Here is a 19,362-nt window from a genome sequence, read left to right on the forward strand (position 1 = left end):
AAAGTGGAGGTCGAGGCGTTGCGGCTCTCGGTCGATGGGTGTCGCTGTAGCGCCCGAGGGGAATGGCACATCCGGGCGAGAAGCTACAAACCCCACGAACTCTTATTTATTCATGAATTATGAGTTATGAAGATTTTTTTGATTTTTTTTCCTCTGTCGAAAAGAACCCTATACGAGATGAACAACATCGCGCGAAACGCACGGACATACGAATACAAAGACAAATAACTAAAAATAAAATCAGTGGAGCTCTTTTGCGACAGCCGGGCGCGGCACGCTGGTGACGTCACGCTGTCAGATGACGTCTGCGATCGTTTACGCTTGCCCGAAGTCGGCGATCAATTGGCGAACTACATTTTCAAGATTCAAGATTTTTTATTTGTCACATACATATACATACTTTCATACATATATGCAGTGAAATGTAATGCAACGCACCCGGTGATAGCAAACAATATGTCCTAGGAAAAAAGAAATAAAAGTAAAAAAATTCCTTTCTAATAGACCGACTGACTGACTCCTAAAACGTAATACAGTAAGTTGAATACTTATAGAATAAGATAGAAATATATAGAATAAAATACAATAAAAATAAAATGGAATAGATAGAGTGAATATGCCTATGTATATACAGATATGTGCAATTAAAGTGGCATGTGAATTATGAATTTGAATTTTTTTTTCTTCCTGGAGTTTGTAAAAGTGCTGTTCCAATATGGGCTATGTACATAGTTTCAATCTTTACAAAATGAGCCAAAGGGGGAGTTTCTTTCATTTTTATTTAATTGCTATGCGTTCACAACACTACTAACAAGTATTTAAATATAAATACAAATATAACAAAAAAAAAATATATATATAACGAAAGAATATTTATTTGGGACTACCTGAGCTATGTCCACAGCAATTCATTTGCTTCATATATTTATTTGCCTCGACCATTTTTTTTTCAATCCAAAACAGCAAAACACGATTCAAGTTTCCAATGACAACGCTCATAAACTCAAGACACTTTTTCAGTATCTCACTGCCGCCCACTGGAGTGGACAAAAATGACAGGTACGTATGTGAGGAAGAATTCCGTTATATTTTAATAAATCTTCACGTTGATAATTAACCACGCTCACATATTCATGGTTATAAACAACAGTTTCCCTAAGGAACGGAAGTCATTCGATTCACTCAGCTTTTAAATATTTGCAGAGGTGGGATTGTCAGAGAAATCGCATCGGGACGCAGGATTCCTCCTCCAATATAATTATTTAGCCGAGATAAAAAATAACAATAAAAACGAATGAAGAGGAACGCGCCAAAAGTGGACTAGTATATTCCTCTGTTTTTTTTGTTTTTTTTAATATATTTTTATTTCATATTCAAACATCTCTTATCGTATTTAGCTTGATTGTGTCCGTTGTGCTTTGACATCCATACGTAGAACGTAGAGAGCCGCAGCGGAGTGAAATGTGCAGCGGCTTATTGTGGCAAAGGTCAAAGTTTGGGCATTTCCAAATTGTCATCACGCGCGTCCCAGCCGTCGAAGCCACAATTCCCACACGCCTCGAATGCGGCACGAGCGGCCCTACCGACGCTGCATTCCAACGGTTATTTGGAAATCCGTCAAACCGACTCGTTTGTCCCCGCGTCCGAGCTCAATCGGGCCCCATTGCTCCTCCTCGGAAAACGTCGACCCCCGTATGGAACGCTGGTTAGTTTGACACGCCCGCGACTCCCGGAAGCTGCAAAACGTTGTGTCGACACGGCAAAACAACTGCCGAGCAGTAGAGGGCGAAGGTCAGACGTCTTTAAAATACGTATACACCGTTTTGAGTGGGTGTCGCCCGCCATGCCGTCGTGGCGTCAGTTGTGTTGTCTCGGACACCTCGGGCTCGACCGAGCTTCCCCGAAAGTGAAACCGGGACTTCCGGCGTGAACGGTCGTTCCGGTGCACGTTTCCTAGGCGGGCGGCGTCCTTTGTTTCCCGATTCACCTCGTCCCAGGGAACGCAGCACGAGTGACGTAGCAGCGTGTTTTCGGAGACTCCCAGGAAGCTCGGCGGCCAGGACGTCAGTTGGCCGGGGCAGAGCAGCCCGGCAGTCCGGTGGCAGCTCCGCACGCAGGGGACCCTCGTCTACGTGTCACCGACCGACTTGCCTCGCGGTTAGCCAGCTCTTCACCAGGTGACGGGAACGGGTTTGAGTTCCAGGCTCAGCGGCCCCTTTGCCGGTTTGCTTAGCTAGCTACCTCGGCTAGCTAACGTACTAGTTGTGTCTTCTGTGGCTCAGCTCCGGTTGGACCGGCACTTTGTTTGGTGAATGCGGGTTTATTTTCACTTTACACCAATGGCTTGATTGATACCCATTATCCACAACGCCGATGGGGTTTTTACTTTGTTTTCTAACTTGACAAACTTCACAAACCAGCCGTTGACGTTGGGATATTAGCTGGCGGGTCGCTGCTTCCATTGTTTACAAACAGCGCCGTGTCACCTGGGGGGGGGGGGGGGGGGGGCTTCACGATCCTCTGGCCATAAAAAAATAAATACATAACACACACATACACGCGCTACTTGGGTGGCGGAGCTCTGGACACGATGCCGGGAGGCAGCTAACGTTAAACTGGACCATTAAAGCCACACACCAGCTATTAGGTTTATGAGGAGGAGCCAGGTTGAGGTGGAGGCGAGTCGTGGCAGCTGAACTGTTTGATTTTGCGTGGGCACGGGGTCAAAGGTCAGTGCCTCTGTGTGTATGTGTGTGTGTGTGTGTTGCACCGTTTGCAACCTGATTTAAGAATAAATGAGGACATCCAAGGATAGGTGATTAATAGGAAATGGAACAATAGGAAATCATCATTCCTTGAAAGCGGGCTGTCCTCTCGGCATTTGGAATGATGCTCAGGACTCTGCTTCTGACCAGTGTTATTTACTGGGCAAGCGGTCAAGAGAGCCAGACTATGACGCCAGAGGAGAAGATCGGCATCAGGTAAAATAAACACGAAGAAATTGTGTTTGCGTGTTTTCCAAGTGAGAGAGTGTGCAGAGCATAATCTTTCAGCAAATTCCATCACACTCCTCGTCTTCTCTAAATTGTTTGCTCTTTTGTTTGTTTTTTGTTTTTTTTTGCAGAGACCAGATCGTTGAGATGTTTGATCACGCGTATGGAAGTTACATGGTAAGAACCTTGACAAAATACAATATTTAAATTGTGAAGTTTGGTTTAGCTCTAATGTGCAAAAATCTTTCCACGTGTTCCTTTTCTTTTGTTCTCCAAACGTTGTCCAAGATTCATAATATTAACAATATCTGGTTATAATTCTCACTATAGACAAAAATGTGCTTGAGGATCCCTTGACCGGAAGGATCAGAATTTGTTACAAGACGAGACCCTGTTCGGTCCTGGCGTGCCTTGAGGGGTCTGACCACAACTGGGCTGTTATAAATACCAGTCTGAATGCAAGACGCATAATGGGGTCAGGGATTACTGTGACCTGACCACATTCAGTGAGCCTGTTTGCTTTCACATGTTTATCTTTTATTACATCAGTTCAAATAAAAAAAATCTATAATTCGCATTGTAGCTATACGCTGTACAGGAGGTTGTTTTGCCCCCAATGTGGAGGAAGACGGCCACAGGCAAATGGAGCAGCAATGACAAAGAACAATTTAAAACAATTTGGTTGACAGAAAATCCCACAAGCAAAGTGGTGTCGCTATTTGCTTATGGAGCAGAGGACCAAAACCAGCTCTTAAGTGATCACCGTTGCTAAGAAACATGTTGACGCTGGGTGTGACTGTAATCCATCTCAAACTAATCTCAACACAAACATAAATATATTTGGACACAACACGCCAGGTCTGAACCGGGTCTGGAATCATCCTGATTAGTCGTCATGGTTTTCCTGCTGTTGGAACAGAGCAGCTTGGTCTGGTTGAGGCAAATGGGATGCCTCAAAGTGAAGTCCAGGCAGTAGAACTGATGGCAAATATATCTCTTACAATACACCTCTGAAGAGGATAATTATGTAAAATGGTGTGTGTGTGTGTGTGTGTGTGTGTGTGTGTGTGTGTGTGTGTGTGTGTGTGTGTGTGTGTGTGTGTGTGTGTGTGTGTGTGTGTGTGTGTGTGTGAAACGTAAATGTGTCTCCTGTGTGCTCCAGAAATACGCCTACCCCGCTGACGAGCTGATGCCCCTGAGTTGCCGGGGAAGAGTCCGTGGTCTGGAGCCCAACAGAGGTGACATAGACGACTCCCTGGGGAAGTAAGTTTATATATATATGGCAGAGGAAAAATGGTAGCAGGAGCACTTTGGGCGCTCTCCAAAACCTCTGGTGCTCTTGGAGCGGAAGTATGACCCAGAAAGAAAGAGGAAACGCTATAACCACAAAGAGTGAAGGTGGCATAACAAATTCAGGTGCAGGCACTCAAGTAGGTTTGAAAAAAATGAAAAATGAAGTTGTGACTTAAATACTTTTTCAGAACTACTTGAGTGCCCGGGCCTGGTTTGTTATGCCACCTTTTACTCTTTGCGGTTATAATGTTTCCTCTTTCTTAAATATGGCGTGTGTGAGTGAGGTGTGAGTGGGTTAGTGATTTTTAACACATGGTGGCAAAAATGAGGCAACATCAATCTGGTATTTTTGGATTCGCAAGGCGGTTTGACTTGCGAATCAACAAGTTCCTCATGTAAAACCTAAAAATACGGAAGGTTCCGTGTTTGTTCCTGTTAAAGCATGTTACCATAATGGCCTCGCTCTCTCATCGATTGCATATAGGGATGTGGTGATGCCACTTTTTCACATGGGGTCAAAAAACCGAAGATGAAATTGGGGGTATCCGCCAATAGCGAGCCACACAGCTGCCTACCAATGCATGAAATGACAGTGTTTCTGCGCAGCATTGTATTGCATTAGTTCAGGGTTCAAGTTCAAGTTCAAATTCAAGAGATTTTTCGTCACGTTCCAGCCAGGTGCTGGAAGTGCCTGAATTTTGACCTCAAAAATGGAAAAACTGGAATATCTTGAAAAAAGCCCCTTTCGTGCTTGAAAACCTGTGATATTCCCCCTGTTTTGTTATTCAAATCATAACAGGATAAAACATTTCTAGAATCGCTTTTTTTTTTTTTTTTTTTTTTTTTTTTTTTTAAATCTCGTAGTAGTCTGGTAGTGGTATCTCTTCTCCGTATGACAGCTGGAAACGACATAGATTATGCCAGGGAAATGTTTATATAATAATGTAAAGAACACTGAGATGAAGGTCATATTATATTTTAATATAAATCCAATGTATTACATTTGTTTTGCGTGAAGTTCTTGGAAATGGAAAAAATAGTACTTGAAAGTCCTTGGATTTCCTTTTGTAACGCCAGAATGAACCCTGTTACTTTCAGTAGCACTCCACTCCAGAACCGTTGTTTGTAATGTTACACCTTGTACCGCTTCACTCTATTTATTTTGCCTATGGAAATGATCAACAGTGTTGCTATGTTCTTATTGGGCTTGTAGATTTACCTGTAGACAATACTCTGTGTGTTTATCCTTTATTTGTTACATTTCTGACATTACTGCAGATCAGTTGAGTACACGTTATCATACCTCTGGTCCAATATGTCACTTGAGTAAAGAACTGCTAATTATAGTCAGCAATTCTATCAGTCATGTGATCACTCAGATGGATATTATGACTAATTCCAATGTATTTCTCAAGAGCCCTGCCATTTCTCTGTCTTCCAGGTTCTCTCTGACACTTATCGACACCCTCGATACCCTTGTGGTGAGTGCATACTATACAATTTTCTCGTGGGGTTTTCTGGGAGTTTTTCCTTGCCCGGATGGGGTTCAGACCAGGGGGTGCGGTGGGTGGATTTCTATGTGCAATGTAGAGCTTCACCCTTTGAGACTGTGCTGTGTATTAAGGGCTATATAAATAAACTTGACTTGGCATGACATTGTGCTCTTAATTTAACCTCTCCCCATCCTATAGTGCTCACTTAATGGTTTGGGACATTCTGTTAAATCTTTGTTTGGACAGTCACTGAATGGACCATTGAATGGATCATTACATAGATGATCAACTGGTTTAAGTTTGCTGTAAAATAAAATCACTATCAATGTTTCACAACCTGTGTGTGTGTGTGTGTGTGTGTGTGTGTGTGTGTGTGTGTGTGTGTGTGTGTGTGTGTGTGTGTGTGTGTGTGTGTGTGTGTGTGTGTGTGTGTGTGTGTGTGTGTGTGTGTGTGCGTTCGCTCGCGCAGGTGTTGAACAAACTGGATGACTTTGAAGATGGAGTGAAAAAGACAGTGAAGGATGTTCGATTCGACAACGATGTGGTGGTGTCTGTGTTTGAGACAAACATCAGAGTGCTGGGGTAGCTAATATGTATTCCCATTCACATTGTATGGACTTCTGCACTAAAAGTAAATAGACACGCATGTGACTGGAATTGAAGACAAGTGAAATATGCACATTTTTTTGGGTGGAACAATATATACATTTGGATTGATTCAAACAAATATAATGCAATTGCTCCACTTTGGACATGAGTTTGGGAACCCCTGCCATAGAATGGACTTTGGTGCGGTTTCTCGGGGTGCATAATGAAATACAAGAGGTCTTACATTATGAATCACATCTTCTCATCACATCTGCATTTAAACTTCATTGAAATTTATCACAGTAAACACTTCACCGATTATATGTCTTATATTTATAAATAATGTTTATAATACGTATTAATGGAAATTCACGAAAACACAAAGCTTTAATTCCCCTGATCCTCACTGTATGTATTCATTGCTGTGTGCAGCTGAAACACAATGTAATATTGTAACTGCTGTTGTTGGATCACATATAAAAACAAGCTATCATATTCTGTTGTATAGAATTTGAACAGATTTTGTAATATTACCAAATATATGTATACAGTATGTATTGGCATATAACGCTTAAGACACATTGGCACACCATATTTACTTTTAAAAATTTTCCATTGTTAACTTTCTCCCGAAATGACTTGTTCGACGTCTCCTCAGGGGCCTTTTAGGAGCCCACGTGATGGCCAACCTGCTCCGTCAGCGAGGGGAGAGGATGCAGTGGTACGGCGACGAGCTGCTTCACATGGCCAAGGAGCTGGGCCACAGATTACTCCCTGCCTTCAACACCACGAGTGGCCTTCCCTACCCCAGGGTACTCTTCACTGATAAACTGTTGTTTGACGTAGAGCGTCATCATCGTCTGACCAGCGATGGACACTTATCACCTGGTCCCCGGGCGCGTCCACGTATGCTGCCCACTGCTCCTGGCTGTGCCCCCGGAGGAAGGACAAGCCAGGAGGGGTCAAAAGCAGAGGAGCCATTTCACCGGCCACCATCAAGCATGTGCATGTGTGTGTGTGTGCAAGCATGTGTTGTGGAGTGTCGTGTGACGAATAAAGACTGTTTCTTGTTTCTTCGATGCATTACCAGTCCCGGGCTATAGGGGGTACCCTTGTCCATAGATTTTCCTTAAGTTTTCCTTCTTCTTATTGATTGATTTTATTTTTTTATTTTTCTCTCCTTGGTCACTAGAGGTGGTGGGGATATCTTTTCATCACAGGGTGCTGACAGTTTACTGAACACGACCAGCTACGCTGGTTAATCAAATTCACCCCGGCTGCCTTTCACTTCTTGTACACTCCTGATCTTTGGTGGTGGATCTTGGCACCAACAATGAAAACAGCATCGAAATGAGCACATGCATAATGGAAATGCATGGAATGGTTGTTTCTTAAAAAGTGCTAAATAGGGTTTTTGGTTTTTTTGTTGGTGTTTTGTTTTTTTTATGAAAATTATTTTACAGATTAACAGATTATTTTAAAACAGGAAATATTTCAATCAGATGTATGCCTCCAGTCGCCTTATTTACTAACACATTAAATATCTCAAAACGATCTGTTAATGCCCGGTTCTTTTACATTTGGAATTGCAGGTGAACCTGCGGTACGGAGTCATCAACCCCCTCTCACGCACAGGCACCGAGTCAGACACCTGCACAGCCTGTGCGGGCACCATGATCCTGGAGTTTGCTGCCCTCAGCAGGCTCTCTGGAGAAACAGTGTTCGAGGTGTGTGTGTGTGTGTGTGTGTGTGTGTGTGTGTGTGTGTGTGTGTGTGTGTGTGTGTGTGTGTGTGTGTGTGTGTGTGTGTGTGTGTGTGTGTGTGTGTGTGTGGTTTCTATCCTACTCTGCCTCTCCCTGTTGTACCTACGGCAGAAGACCAGACTTTAATCACTTTATTTATTGTCATCTGTTATTATATTAATATATTCATACAACAATGTTCAAAATGTTCTGTGATGTCATTTGCATATCAAGTGACTCCACGTGGGGTCGCAAACCTAAGGCTGAGAATGTCTGGTTGATATATTCATATTATTTTAAAAAGGTAAAACACAAAAGAATACAATTGCTGTTAATGGAGTAGGAAGCTAAATCAATTCCTTTTTCTGGCCCACAAGAGGTACAGTGGAAATTCTCACTTGATGCTAGGGCAATGCTAGCGATAGATCTCCCACATGAAGTTTGTATTTAATTCGATTGCATATAAATACATCCTGAATAAAATCAAGATACTTTCATATTTCGTCTATAGTTAGGCCATAATGCACGTTTCTATCGTACAGGAGTATGCAAGGAAAGCCCTGGACGTCCTGTGGGAGAAGAGGCAGAGGGGAAGTGATCTGGTGGGGACGGTCATCAATATCCACAACGGAGACTGGGTGCGCAGGGGTAAGGTGGACACAACGCGCACAAGCACGTTTCCAACAAACACGATTGTGTGCGAACTCGAGAAACGGATTGGACGAGAGAGCGCGGCCGTACACCTCGCATGCGATTTCCACGAGTAATATCCTCACCGAGTCATCCTCTGTGTCCGCAGACAGCGGAGTGGGTGCCGGCATCGACTCGTACTACGAGTACCTCATGAAAGCCTACATTCTGCTCGGAGACAGTGTTTATTTGGATCGGTTCAACATCGTAAGTCCATATTTGACTTGCTTATAGATATGTGAAACCTAAATCCGCGCTACGGTGTGCCTTTGTTGAATTTTGGCCTTTTGTACGTAGGGCTGACTTCAGATGACAATTTGAATACATATTTTCTGTGTGTGCCCATATTATGGTATCGTCTTCCTACGCTGCAGCATTACAGTGCGATAATGAAATACATCAGTCAGCCTCCCCTGCTGCTCAACGTACACATGCACAACCCTACCGTGAGCGTGCGCAGCTGGATGGACTCTCTCCTGGCGTTCTTCCCGGGCCTGCAGGTCAGTGTTCCGGTCTCTGTAAACGAGCGCCGCAAAATATTTATGAACGCATTTAAAAGCGATTTTGAGGAAAGAGCTGTACACCGAGAACATCCCGTCAACCTCACCCGCAGGTGTTGCGAGGAGATCTGAAGCCCGCCATCGAGACCCATGAGATGCTCTACCAAGTGACCAAACAGCACAAGTTCCTGCCAGAGGTTGGGTTTGAGAGCTGGGTTCCAAAATAAAAATAAAAAAACATACTCCGAGGCAATTCCGTTCTCTCGGTTGCCTTTTTTTTTTTAAATAGATTTAAGAATTGTAAAGTGGATTATTTGTTAGGAAAGTTTTGGTGTTTGTTCCGTGAAATATTTCTGTAATGCTTTTTTTTTTTTTTCTAAATATTAATGTTATCAGATGTATCGTGTGTATCATATGTAAAATGTCACAATATCCATATAGAGTCATATCATGAGCCATATCTTCAATATTGCATTGAAACAATACTGTGCCTAATCGTGACCTTTTGTATTGAAATCATGAGATTCTGCCCAATACTCAGCCCTAGTCACCTCTGAGGTGTGTGTGTGTGTGTGTGTGTGTGTGTGTGTGTGTGTGTGTGTGTGTGTGAGAGAGAAAGTGATTAATTAATAAAAATTAGCAACAGCCAATAACCAGCATTTCAGGCATGTTAAATCCAAGATCGGAAAACATTTGAACGCTAATGGGCTTTCCTTTGGCTCTCATCTCTCTAGGCTTTTACCACAGAGTTCAGAGTTCACTGGGGCCAACACCCGCTGAGACCAGAGTTTGCAGAGAGCACTTACTACCTCTATAAGGTAAACATACATTGAAAGGGCCTATGTAGTCACTAAGCATTACCATTAAACACTGAAAGGAAGGCAAGGACTGCTGTGGAAACCTATGATGGGTGTCGTTTTATTGTAATAGTCGCCCAGTGGTGCTATCTTGGATGAGGAGGGGATAGATAGAATTTCTTGAATTTCAGCAGCATTAAGTACTTTTTGGAGCTGAATGAAGCTTGCCCATAATTATTGATCAACTTATATAACTAAAGTAAAAAGGAAAAAAAAAAAAATATATATATATAAACACAAAATTGTGGTGTATGAGTTGAGAGTATATAAAAAAAACAATCCATTGAGGTTGACATACTTAAGCATCATTTTCGAAAGTACACTAAGCCGTAGGTGAGCTTCATGAAGTTCTCTCCGTAGGCCACAGGTGACCCCTACTACCTCCGGGTGGGGCAGTCCATTGTGGAGAAGCTCAACGCCTACGCCAGGGTGCCTTGCGGCTTCGCTGCCGTGCAAGACGTCCGCACCGGGACTCACGAGGACAGGTACCGTGTGTGTGTTTCCCCTTTTAACGAGCGGAACAGTGGTTATCGAGGAAGGCTTGGAATCTGTAAAAAATAAATAAATAAATGTCCGTGTGACCGCGTCGGCAGGATGGACTCCTTCTTCTTGGCGGAGATGTTCAAATACCTCTACCTGCTGTTCTCCGAGAAGAGCCAGCTTCCCTTGGACATCGACGACTACATCTTCACCACGGAGGCCCATCTCCTGCCCGTCTCCCTGTCCACCACCCAGCCGCCCTGCCAGGGGAACGGCACGGTGAGCGCACGCACCCTCTCTCAGGGCGGAGCTATATGTTCTATTAAATCTGTTCATAGTAACAACGCTGCAAACAAAAGCAGTATCTGTGTTGGGATTACTGTAGTCTTACATCGCTTTACCGTACTCGTCCATTTCCCCTGAGCAACTACATTGGTCGCTAGAAAATAAAAACGGAGGAAAACTGGAAAACCACGCACCTGGAATCAGAGTTGCCAGGTGCGTGGTTTTCCTGTGGAGTGGAAGTGTTGAAGCAGGTTTTTATTTTTATTTTTATTTTTTTGGGGGGAGGGTGGATGGGTGTGTCATGGAAGCCTGGCAACCCTGCCCCGTGTTAAGTTTAGCAGCACAGGCCGGTCCCGCAGGGCCACAACTAGAGCAGCGCGTTGGACAGCAACGACCCTGGCGATGGCCTCCTCCAGCGGTGATGCGGCCCCCCCTGCACCCACCGCGACTGATGGAGGCCAACGTCCGTGGCCATATTTTAGAGTTTAACATACGTCTCACTTGCATGAAGTGCCTCTTATGCTTACCGAAGAAAATAGAAATTTTGGCAACCAGAGCAAACAAAAAAAAAAAAAAAAAGTCTGCCTTTTTTTTTTCTCCACAGCATTTTCTTTTACTTTTAGTACTTAAGTACTTTTAATACCATCTAATGACTTTTGGTACTTAAGTACATTTAATATCAGAGTGAGTGACTTCCACTATTTTCTTTTGTAAGATATCTCTACTTTTACTCAAGTGTGGCTTTAGAGTACTTTGTGTGTGTGTGTGTGTGTGTGTGTGTGTGTGTGTGTGTGTGTGTGTGTGTGTGTGTGTGTGTGTGTGTGTGTGTGTGTGTGTGTGTGTGTGTGTGTGTGTGTGTGTGGGGTTTCAATATTTGAAAATTGTAATATTGATACTTTGTCTGGAAGTTATGCAGCCATTTTCCGCTTGAATTTAATATTACCATAGTAATATTATATAGTAATTTCTAATGTCCTCTGCATTTTCATAAGAGTATATGCAGTGTGCGGAAATGCCATGGTAAATTACTTCTAAATGATAAAAATAACATTTTCTCGGGTAATTGACATTCCATTCCCACCTTTTATTCCCACCTTTCATTTTTTTTTTCTTGATATTTGACATATTTTTTCCCCCAGGATGCTGCTCCTCTAAACCAGGAAGAAGATCTCTTCACATACTCCTGCCCGAGCACCCAGACCCTGTTCCCCAACAACCCCTCCTTCGCCAAGACCATCAGGGACGGCTACAAGTACCTCACCGGGGTCGGACGGGCGTTCCACTCGTTGCCTGTTAGGTGTGTGTCGCTGGAATTCGTGGGTCACCGTGATGAGTCGTTTTTTAATCTCCTGTGTTGATGTGTGCATGTTATTACATTTTTATATATTTTTTTCCACAGGGAAATTGAATTGCCGCTTCATGATAGCGGAATGGAGCCGGTGGAGTTTCTGAAAAGCATGGGGATCACTCTCACCCCACTGACCGAGGCTATAGCTGGAGAAACAAGGAGTGAAATGGTTTGTAACCAGATTTACGCCTTCTGACTCTGGAGTCCATTGACAACATCGATGGTGATATTGATATATTAGTACATACATAGAACAAGGTTTATAATAGTAATGAGCCATGAAGCAAATTATGAAGCCATGTTCCATCCCTTCAGAATTGTGCAATGCTTAAAATTGTTATTTTGTGTTTGAATTAACCTGTTTGCCCCCCAATATTATTGGAAGTGCATGTATAATACCACAGTGCTAGATTTGGGGAGAACAATACACATGATACCAAGCAACACAAACCTACTAACATACTACAAAATAATACTTTTGTCATCGCTGACTACATTTTTAATTTAAAATTTAAATCTATTTAGGAGCACAAAGGGGTGTATCGGGTAAAGCTCATAGCGAAGGTAACCCACACCCCAGAGGAGGAGGAGGTGGTGCCACACATTGTCCAGGTCATATCCCCCCCCTACTTGGGAAGGACCGTCCTCACCGCAGGACCGGCCAAATTTGGAATGGACCTCACGAAGCACGAACACGGGGTAAGCTGCTTTGCGAGCGGGCTTCACGAAGACCCTTTAGAATAAATGGCCATAAATAGACACACAGTTCATGCTTTTTTGTCGTAGGAGGATTTTAGCATTGTGGAAATATTAGCGCTCGGCGTTAGTCTCTAGGTTTGTTGGCTCTAACACTCTATCTCTGACACTCATATGACAGGTGAAGGGCAGCATAGTCAAGGCATCACCGTACACGGCGTGTGGGCCGCTAGATAACGCAGACGAGGTCAAAGGTCACATCGCCTTGGCTCTACGCGGCGACTGTATGTTCGCCGGCAAGGCGCGGAGACTGCAGGAGGCCGGGGCCATCGGAGTCGTCTTCATAGGTTTGTATGTCAGGAACCTGGGGACCCGAGGTTCACTGGCTCTGTGCCAGTGTCAGTCTTTTCACCAATTATTTTTTTTCAACCCTTTCAACACTCAATTTCCCTTTATTCTGAGGAAAAAAAAAAAACCCTCTCATCTCTTCTCCAGACCACCGAGAGGGCAGTAACATCGAGGACACGCCTCTGTTCCAGATGGTTGGAGACGGTGACTCCACGGCAGACATCACCCTCCCTCTGGTCTTCCTCTTCAGCCGCGAGGGCGGCGTGCTCACCACCGCTCTGGAGGAGCACCGCAACGTGGACGTGCTGCTGCTGCCGAAGGAGAGGCAGCTTGGCCACGGTGAGGGACGGGAACGAGCAGCACCCGCCTCTACACGGTGCACCTCTCCAACTGTCTTTTTTGTTTAATGCTTTTCCATACCGGTACAATACGGTACAAAGTGCTACTGTAGCCTTGATTCTGCAGATGTGTGTTCATGCAGATTCTGATGAAATTTTCAAAAAGAAAATAGTAGAGGTGGTGTCGTTAGCCGCGTTTCCACCCAAAGTACCCGGAACTTTTGTTGTCTGTGTTTCCACCGCGGTCTAAAGACCCATGTGGATTATGCTAATTAGTCTGCCGCTTATGAAAAAGCGACTACTCTTTTTACACTGAATTTTTGAATGCAACTGTACAACAAACTGCTCCAGTCCAGTCCAGTAGGTGGCGGTAATGCAGAAGACTATACACCAACAAGAATAATATAATGGATAAAGAAAGACAACAGGAGGGATAAAGTGGAATATCACTTAGGTTGTCTTTCTTCATCCATTTTATTTTTCGGGCCTTGAATTTACTGTCAAAATAAATATTAAAATACATAATATAATATATATATTAGTATAATATTATTAATTAATTATTATCCATTTTATTTTTCGGGCCTTGAATTTACTGTCAAAATAAATATTAAAATATATAATATAATATATATATTAGTATAATATTATTAATTAATTATTTATTTATTATATTAATAAATATATAAAATCTATTATATTAATATAATAGATTTTATTATCAAGTTTGAAACATATTGAAAAACATGAGTTCACACAAAGGGAACTGAACCTGGGTCTACTGTGTAGGAGGGCAAAATATTACTCACTATACTATACCCACCACATGTCTGTTTGTGTGTGTTTATACATATATATATACTACATTGTGTTCAGTTTTTCTATGATCAAAAAACGCCTTTTTTCCATTTTTTGTACAAACTGAACATTTTTAGAACAAAAACCAACGGTACATACGGTCGGTATACAGCTACAAATTAAAAAAAAATGGAGGCTGAATTAAAATGCTGTGAGTACTTGACCAATTAGAAATGTTCAGCGCTGCAAGCTCCACCCCCAGTTCCTGTTCCTGGACTTTTGAAAAGAACTACCCCCACAAGCAGGGACTTTTTGTCCCCGGAGCTTAATTTAGGCCCTGGTCCCTGCGGTGGAAACGCACTGAGTTCCTCCAAAGGTAACTAGTTCCTGGGGAAGGTTCCTGCGGTGGAAACGCGGCTATTAGGTGTTTTCGCACCGACCAGTTGTGGGGACTCCCTGAGGGGAACGAGGAGCTGGAGAGGTCCCCCGAGGAGAACCAAATACCTTTCAAGGGCTTTTTTTTCTGGTTGCATTTGCACCGGCAGTAGGAACGTCTCTGAAGTGACTTCAGCCAATGGGGCTTCAGCACGACTTCCGTGTTGTATTTGCTCCGTAACTTTCACTTATTTCACCTTATCAGTCCACCAAAATCTGTTTCTGAACAAATTTCAGGCGAGAAATAAGCAATCCAGTTGCTGAATCTTCACTCATATTAGATCCACAAGACGTAGTCGAAACAATTGTTCCAACTTTCATAAGGCACGGGCTTGCACTGCGTGGAGATCTTTTTGTTTTATTTGATAAACGCCGGAAAATAAAATAAATGAAATAAATACATCGACAATAAAACATAACAATTTTTATTGCATTTTATTTTTATTGGTTATTAATTTTATTACCGGGAGTGTACGTGGGCTGGGCCCCGCCCTCAGCGATGCGACTCAACCGGGGGGCCCAGCGAGAGACTGTGCAATTCCATCACTGAAGCTTCCTCTTGCGGCAGTTAGTCCCTGCCCTGGAGTAGTAGCTAAAAAAAAAACAGTCCCTCAAGAACGGCGTTCTCAGAACTGCAATCGTTCCTAGTTCCTGCAGTGCAGTGCAGACGCAGAAAAAAGGGACGGTTCCTCCAAAAGTTCTTAGAACAATGAAAAGGTTTCTGCGGTGTGAAAAAACACCCATTGTGTGATTGATTTAGTGTATTGGGGGAGTACAAATAAAGACAAAAAAAAAGTAATGGGACTCAAAAAATGTAGTAGAGTAAAAGTCGAAAGTGTATATAGTAATTTGAGCTTGGAAGTAAGTACAGCAAGAAAGTACTTTGAGTGACTGTTACTTTCCGCCACTGCTTGGTTCCACCATTTGCTTTCCTTCCCTTTTTTTTTTTTAATCTCAAGACAAGCCGGAGAAACCGCTGGGCATGAACATCAAGTTCCGTCTGGCTGAGGAGGGAGAGCTGGAGGATGGGGCCTCCAGGGGCCCCACTCTGGAGTTTGTCCTGGAGAAAGGGGAGATGCTGCCGGAAGAGGAGGAGGAGGAGGAAGAGGAGGAGCTCCGAGGAGCCGGGCAGTCCCAGGAGCGCCGCCGGAAGGCGTTGGGCACCGAACCGTGCTCGGCGGGGCGGGATCCTCCTTCGGTTCTACCCCGGGACACCGACGGCGGACCGGAGGCGGACCCCCTGACGGATTAAAGTTTTCGGAAATCGGGCTCAGCCCTGTGATTCTCCCTGGACCGGACCGGACCGGACCAACGGGAGTTGTTGTTGTTCAGACTGACCCTGATGCTCGGCCGGTATGGAAACAGCGCGTTTCCTCGGTCCCCACTGCCATGGGCGGAGCCAAGGCGAACTCAAACCGCGTGCCAATTACCAAGAGAAGGGAGTTGCACCACGGCAGCCTGGATGGATTCCACCCCTGAATACAAAACCTCACGTTTGTTCCCTAGTTAGTTGGGTATTTCTATAGGAAGTTTTTATTGTCTGGTGTGAATGAGAGTGGTTTCGTGTGGGGGCGGGCGGTGGGGGGGCTAAAGGGGCTGACGCCGGTTTGTGGAAGCCGAGCCGTGGAGTGCGGCGGTCCTCTTAGGCGCTTCCTTTCCGGTAGAGACAATGATAAAAAAAATAAAGATAAGTACCTCGTTTAGAGGAACATAATCAAGATTAATGTATTTAGTTACTTTTTTTATGCAATGCAGTTTGTTGTATAGATTGCACTTTTTTTTTTTTTTTTTTTTTTCTTTCTCACTGTTGAGATTGATAACGAATTTGCAGGGAAGGAGGCGCCGAGCGCGGCGTTCCTTCAACTCTGCCACCTGTCTGGTAGTTTTTGCTCCATTTGAAGAAGTACTGTTTTAATTTACGGAGATCGAGGATGTTATTTTATATGCTCGGTAAGTTAACCTCAAATAATGAAGGGTCTATAACGGGGCCAATTTCGAAACAATTTTTACTTTATTTTATAGTTAGGCAACTTCAGGGAATTTGCAGAATGAATGCGGACAGAAGTTTTGCGCGGGAGAGTGTGTATTTGTACGTGTTCATCGGTTTGTGTGCATGAGGGAGTGTGATTACTGTACCCGTTCACCGCAGCCCCCTCTGATCTGATACGGCACATTTCGGAGGGGGAATTTTCCACCTCCAAAAGTCACGCTTTTAGTCGTAAAAAGGGGTTGACAACAACTCATTTTGTCAGCCGTGTAATCACTCATCACCAGTGATGTGTGGAAACGGCCAGAGGCGCTCCGGACCGCAGTGGCACAGTCGCCCACGGGGCTCTGCGTTCATTCCGGACGCGCTGGTACTCAAGTCAGGAACGGCTCCATTCCCAGAATCCAATGCACCTTGTCAAACGGGCACCTCCCTCTACAGTATGGTCCACCACTAGAGGGGTGACATCGCAAGCTCACCCCTTTTCTGACGCACACACACACATACACACACACACACACACACACACACACCCCATTCACAGAATCACAAGGGCATTTAATAAGTTTGACGACTATGTCGAAGATCAGAAAGTTCATCGTCTTTTCTTTCTTTATATGCAGTTACTTAGGATTGTCGTATCATCGATTCTGTCGTTTGATCTCATAAAAACAAAAAAAAAAAAAAAAAAAAAACATTTTCCTGCATGGATTTTTTTTTTTGGGGGGTACTAAAATACAGTGTATACGATTATAGCACTTGGGTGTGTGTGAGTTGGTTGGTGTTGAAAACAGTGTTCTGGTGCTCGAGTATGAAATCCCTTTGCTTTTGCGGTGGACCTCTTAAATGCTGCTCGGTTCATTTCAAGTCTTAACTCTGTGTGTCTGTGTGTCTGTGTGTGTGTGTGTGTGTGTGGCATTGCCAACCTGTATACCTCAAGACTGAATACGTGGTCCGCAAGACCTTATGCTGTTCACTTAGAGAAAAAGACTTATCTATTAATTTTGATTTTCATCAGTTTGGAGAGCGTTGCTGAGGGTCCAAGCTCAAAGAGTGCCAAAGGGATGCATGACATACGTCCTACCTTCTGTTTCATAATATTCTCCTGTGCTTTGTGAGAAGTGTTTATTTACTGACTGTGCATCTGAAGCAATCTCACCAATAAATTTCCAGTACTGATCTAAAACAAAAACCAACGTGTTTTGTCTTGAATAAATATTCATATATATATATATATATATATATATATATATATATATATATATATATAAAATTTGATATAAAGTCTTTTTTTTTTTCATTATTATTTTACATTACAAAACAAATGTTGAAACTGGCTTAAAGAACAACAAAATAATAGGACTAAACCTTCCTTGTGACCGCATGTCCTTGTCATGAAAGAGAACATTAACATTTTATATGGAATAATGTTTAAGCACAGTGGGAAGCTTCGGCAGAGTGGTAAGTTTCTCGAAAGTAAATTATCCAATGAGTTTGTGCTATGGACAGTTTAAGGGGAGCCAATATTTAACAAGAAAAATAGCCAACCTATCCTTTAAATCGAATAGAAATGCTCAAAAAATGGCAATTTGGGACATTTAGAAAAAAATATAAATAATTTAATTGCTGTTTAAAGTGGAAATCCGTAACATTGTCTGTGTTGGGGGCAGTGGTGTCGTTAGGTGTGGGCATCCGGGGCTTCAGCCCCAAATATTTTATGAATAGCCCCAGATCTAAAAAAAATAATAATAATAAATGTTTTTTTTTTACAAAATTACGAATAATAAAAAAATAGCCCGAGATATTTTCATCCATCACTCCGATCATGCATGAAAGCCCTCCTGTCCTGGTTCCTGTCATTCATCCCTGTAACTCAAGAAGCAGATCTGCTTCACAATACTTGGCACGTGAGCATTTTGTGGAAGTATGAGAGAGAGAGAGAGAGGGGGAGGAAGAGAGGTGCACCGGTTACACGGCTTGTCAGTTTGGCATCCAATCAGAGCCAGCGCTACCTATAGGCCACATAGGGGGGGGGCGGCCTAGGGCGCCGTCCCCCAGGGGCCGTGGAGAGGGAGCAATCGGGGCGCAATTTGGGCCCGCGATCTCCGCTCGGCTGCGCGTCACCATGCCCCGTCCCTTGGATGATGTCCCCGTTTGGATGTAAGATTCAAGCGTCAAGATTCAAGAGGTTTGTTTTCTCACATACATATACATACGTTCATACATACATGCAGTGAAATGTCTGTGCAACGCTCCCGGAGATTATGCACAAAAGTTACTAAACTGAAACACAATAGCTAACCTAATTCCTACCTAGGAACTAACTGAAACTAACTGATTCCTAAAATGTAATGCAGTTGGTGAATAGAATAATATAAAATTGAATTAAAATCAAAACAAGACTCAAAAAGATAATACAGAGCGGTTGCACGAAGCAGAAGTGATTTTGTTTTACTCCGTTTCCTCATTGAACTGAACAATAAGCAACAGA

The 19,362-nt window shown here is 43.4% G+C and overlaps 1 protein-coding gene across 1 annotated transcript; it reads left to right on the plus strand.

The window, feature by feature from the left end:
• Positions 1 to 2,621: 2,621 nt before the first annotated feature.
• LOC307242853 (ER degradation-enhancing alpha-mannosidase-like protein 3) lies at positions 2,622 to 18,052 on the plus strand. The gene is made up of 20 exons (XM_080017459.1): positions 2,622 to 2,981; positions 3,125 to 3,170; positions 4,156 to 4,256; positions 5,728 to 5,767; positions 6,249 to 6,361; positions 7,026 to 7,179; positions 7,960 to 8,094; positions 8,652 to 8,757; positions 8,909 to 9,006; positions 9,174 to 9,299; positions 9,413 to 9,496; positions 10,034 to 10,117; positions 10,517 to 10,641; positions 10,750 to 10,915; positions 12,061 to 12,218; positions 12,321 to 12,438; positions 12,795 to 12,968; positions 13,147 to 13,312; positions 13,461 to 13,652; positions 15,844 to 18,052. The coding sequence occupies exons 1-20, from the start codon at positions 2,887 to 2,889 to the stop codon at positions 16,134 to 16,136; spliced, it is 2,574 nt and encodes an 857-aa protein (XP_079873585.1). The 5' UTR covers positions 2,622 to 2,886; the 3' UTR covers positions 16,137 to 18,052.
• Positions 18,053 to 19,362: the final 1,310 nt, after the last annotated feature.

This window comes from Zeus faber (genome assembly GCF_960531495.2).
Source record: "Zeus faber genome assembly, chromosome: 17".
NCBI classification, from domain to species: domain Eukaryota; kingdom Metazoa; phylum Chordata; class Actinopteri; order Zeiformes; family Zeidae; genus Zeus; species Zeus faber.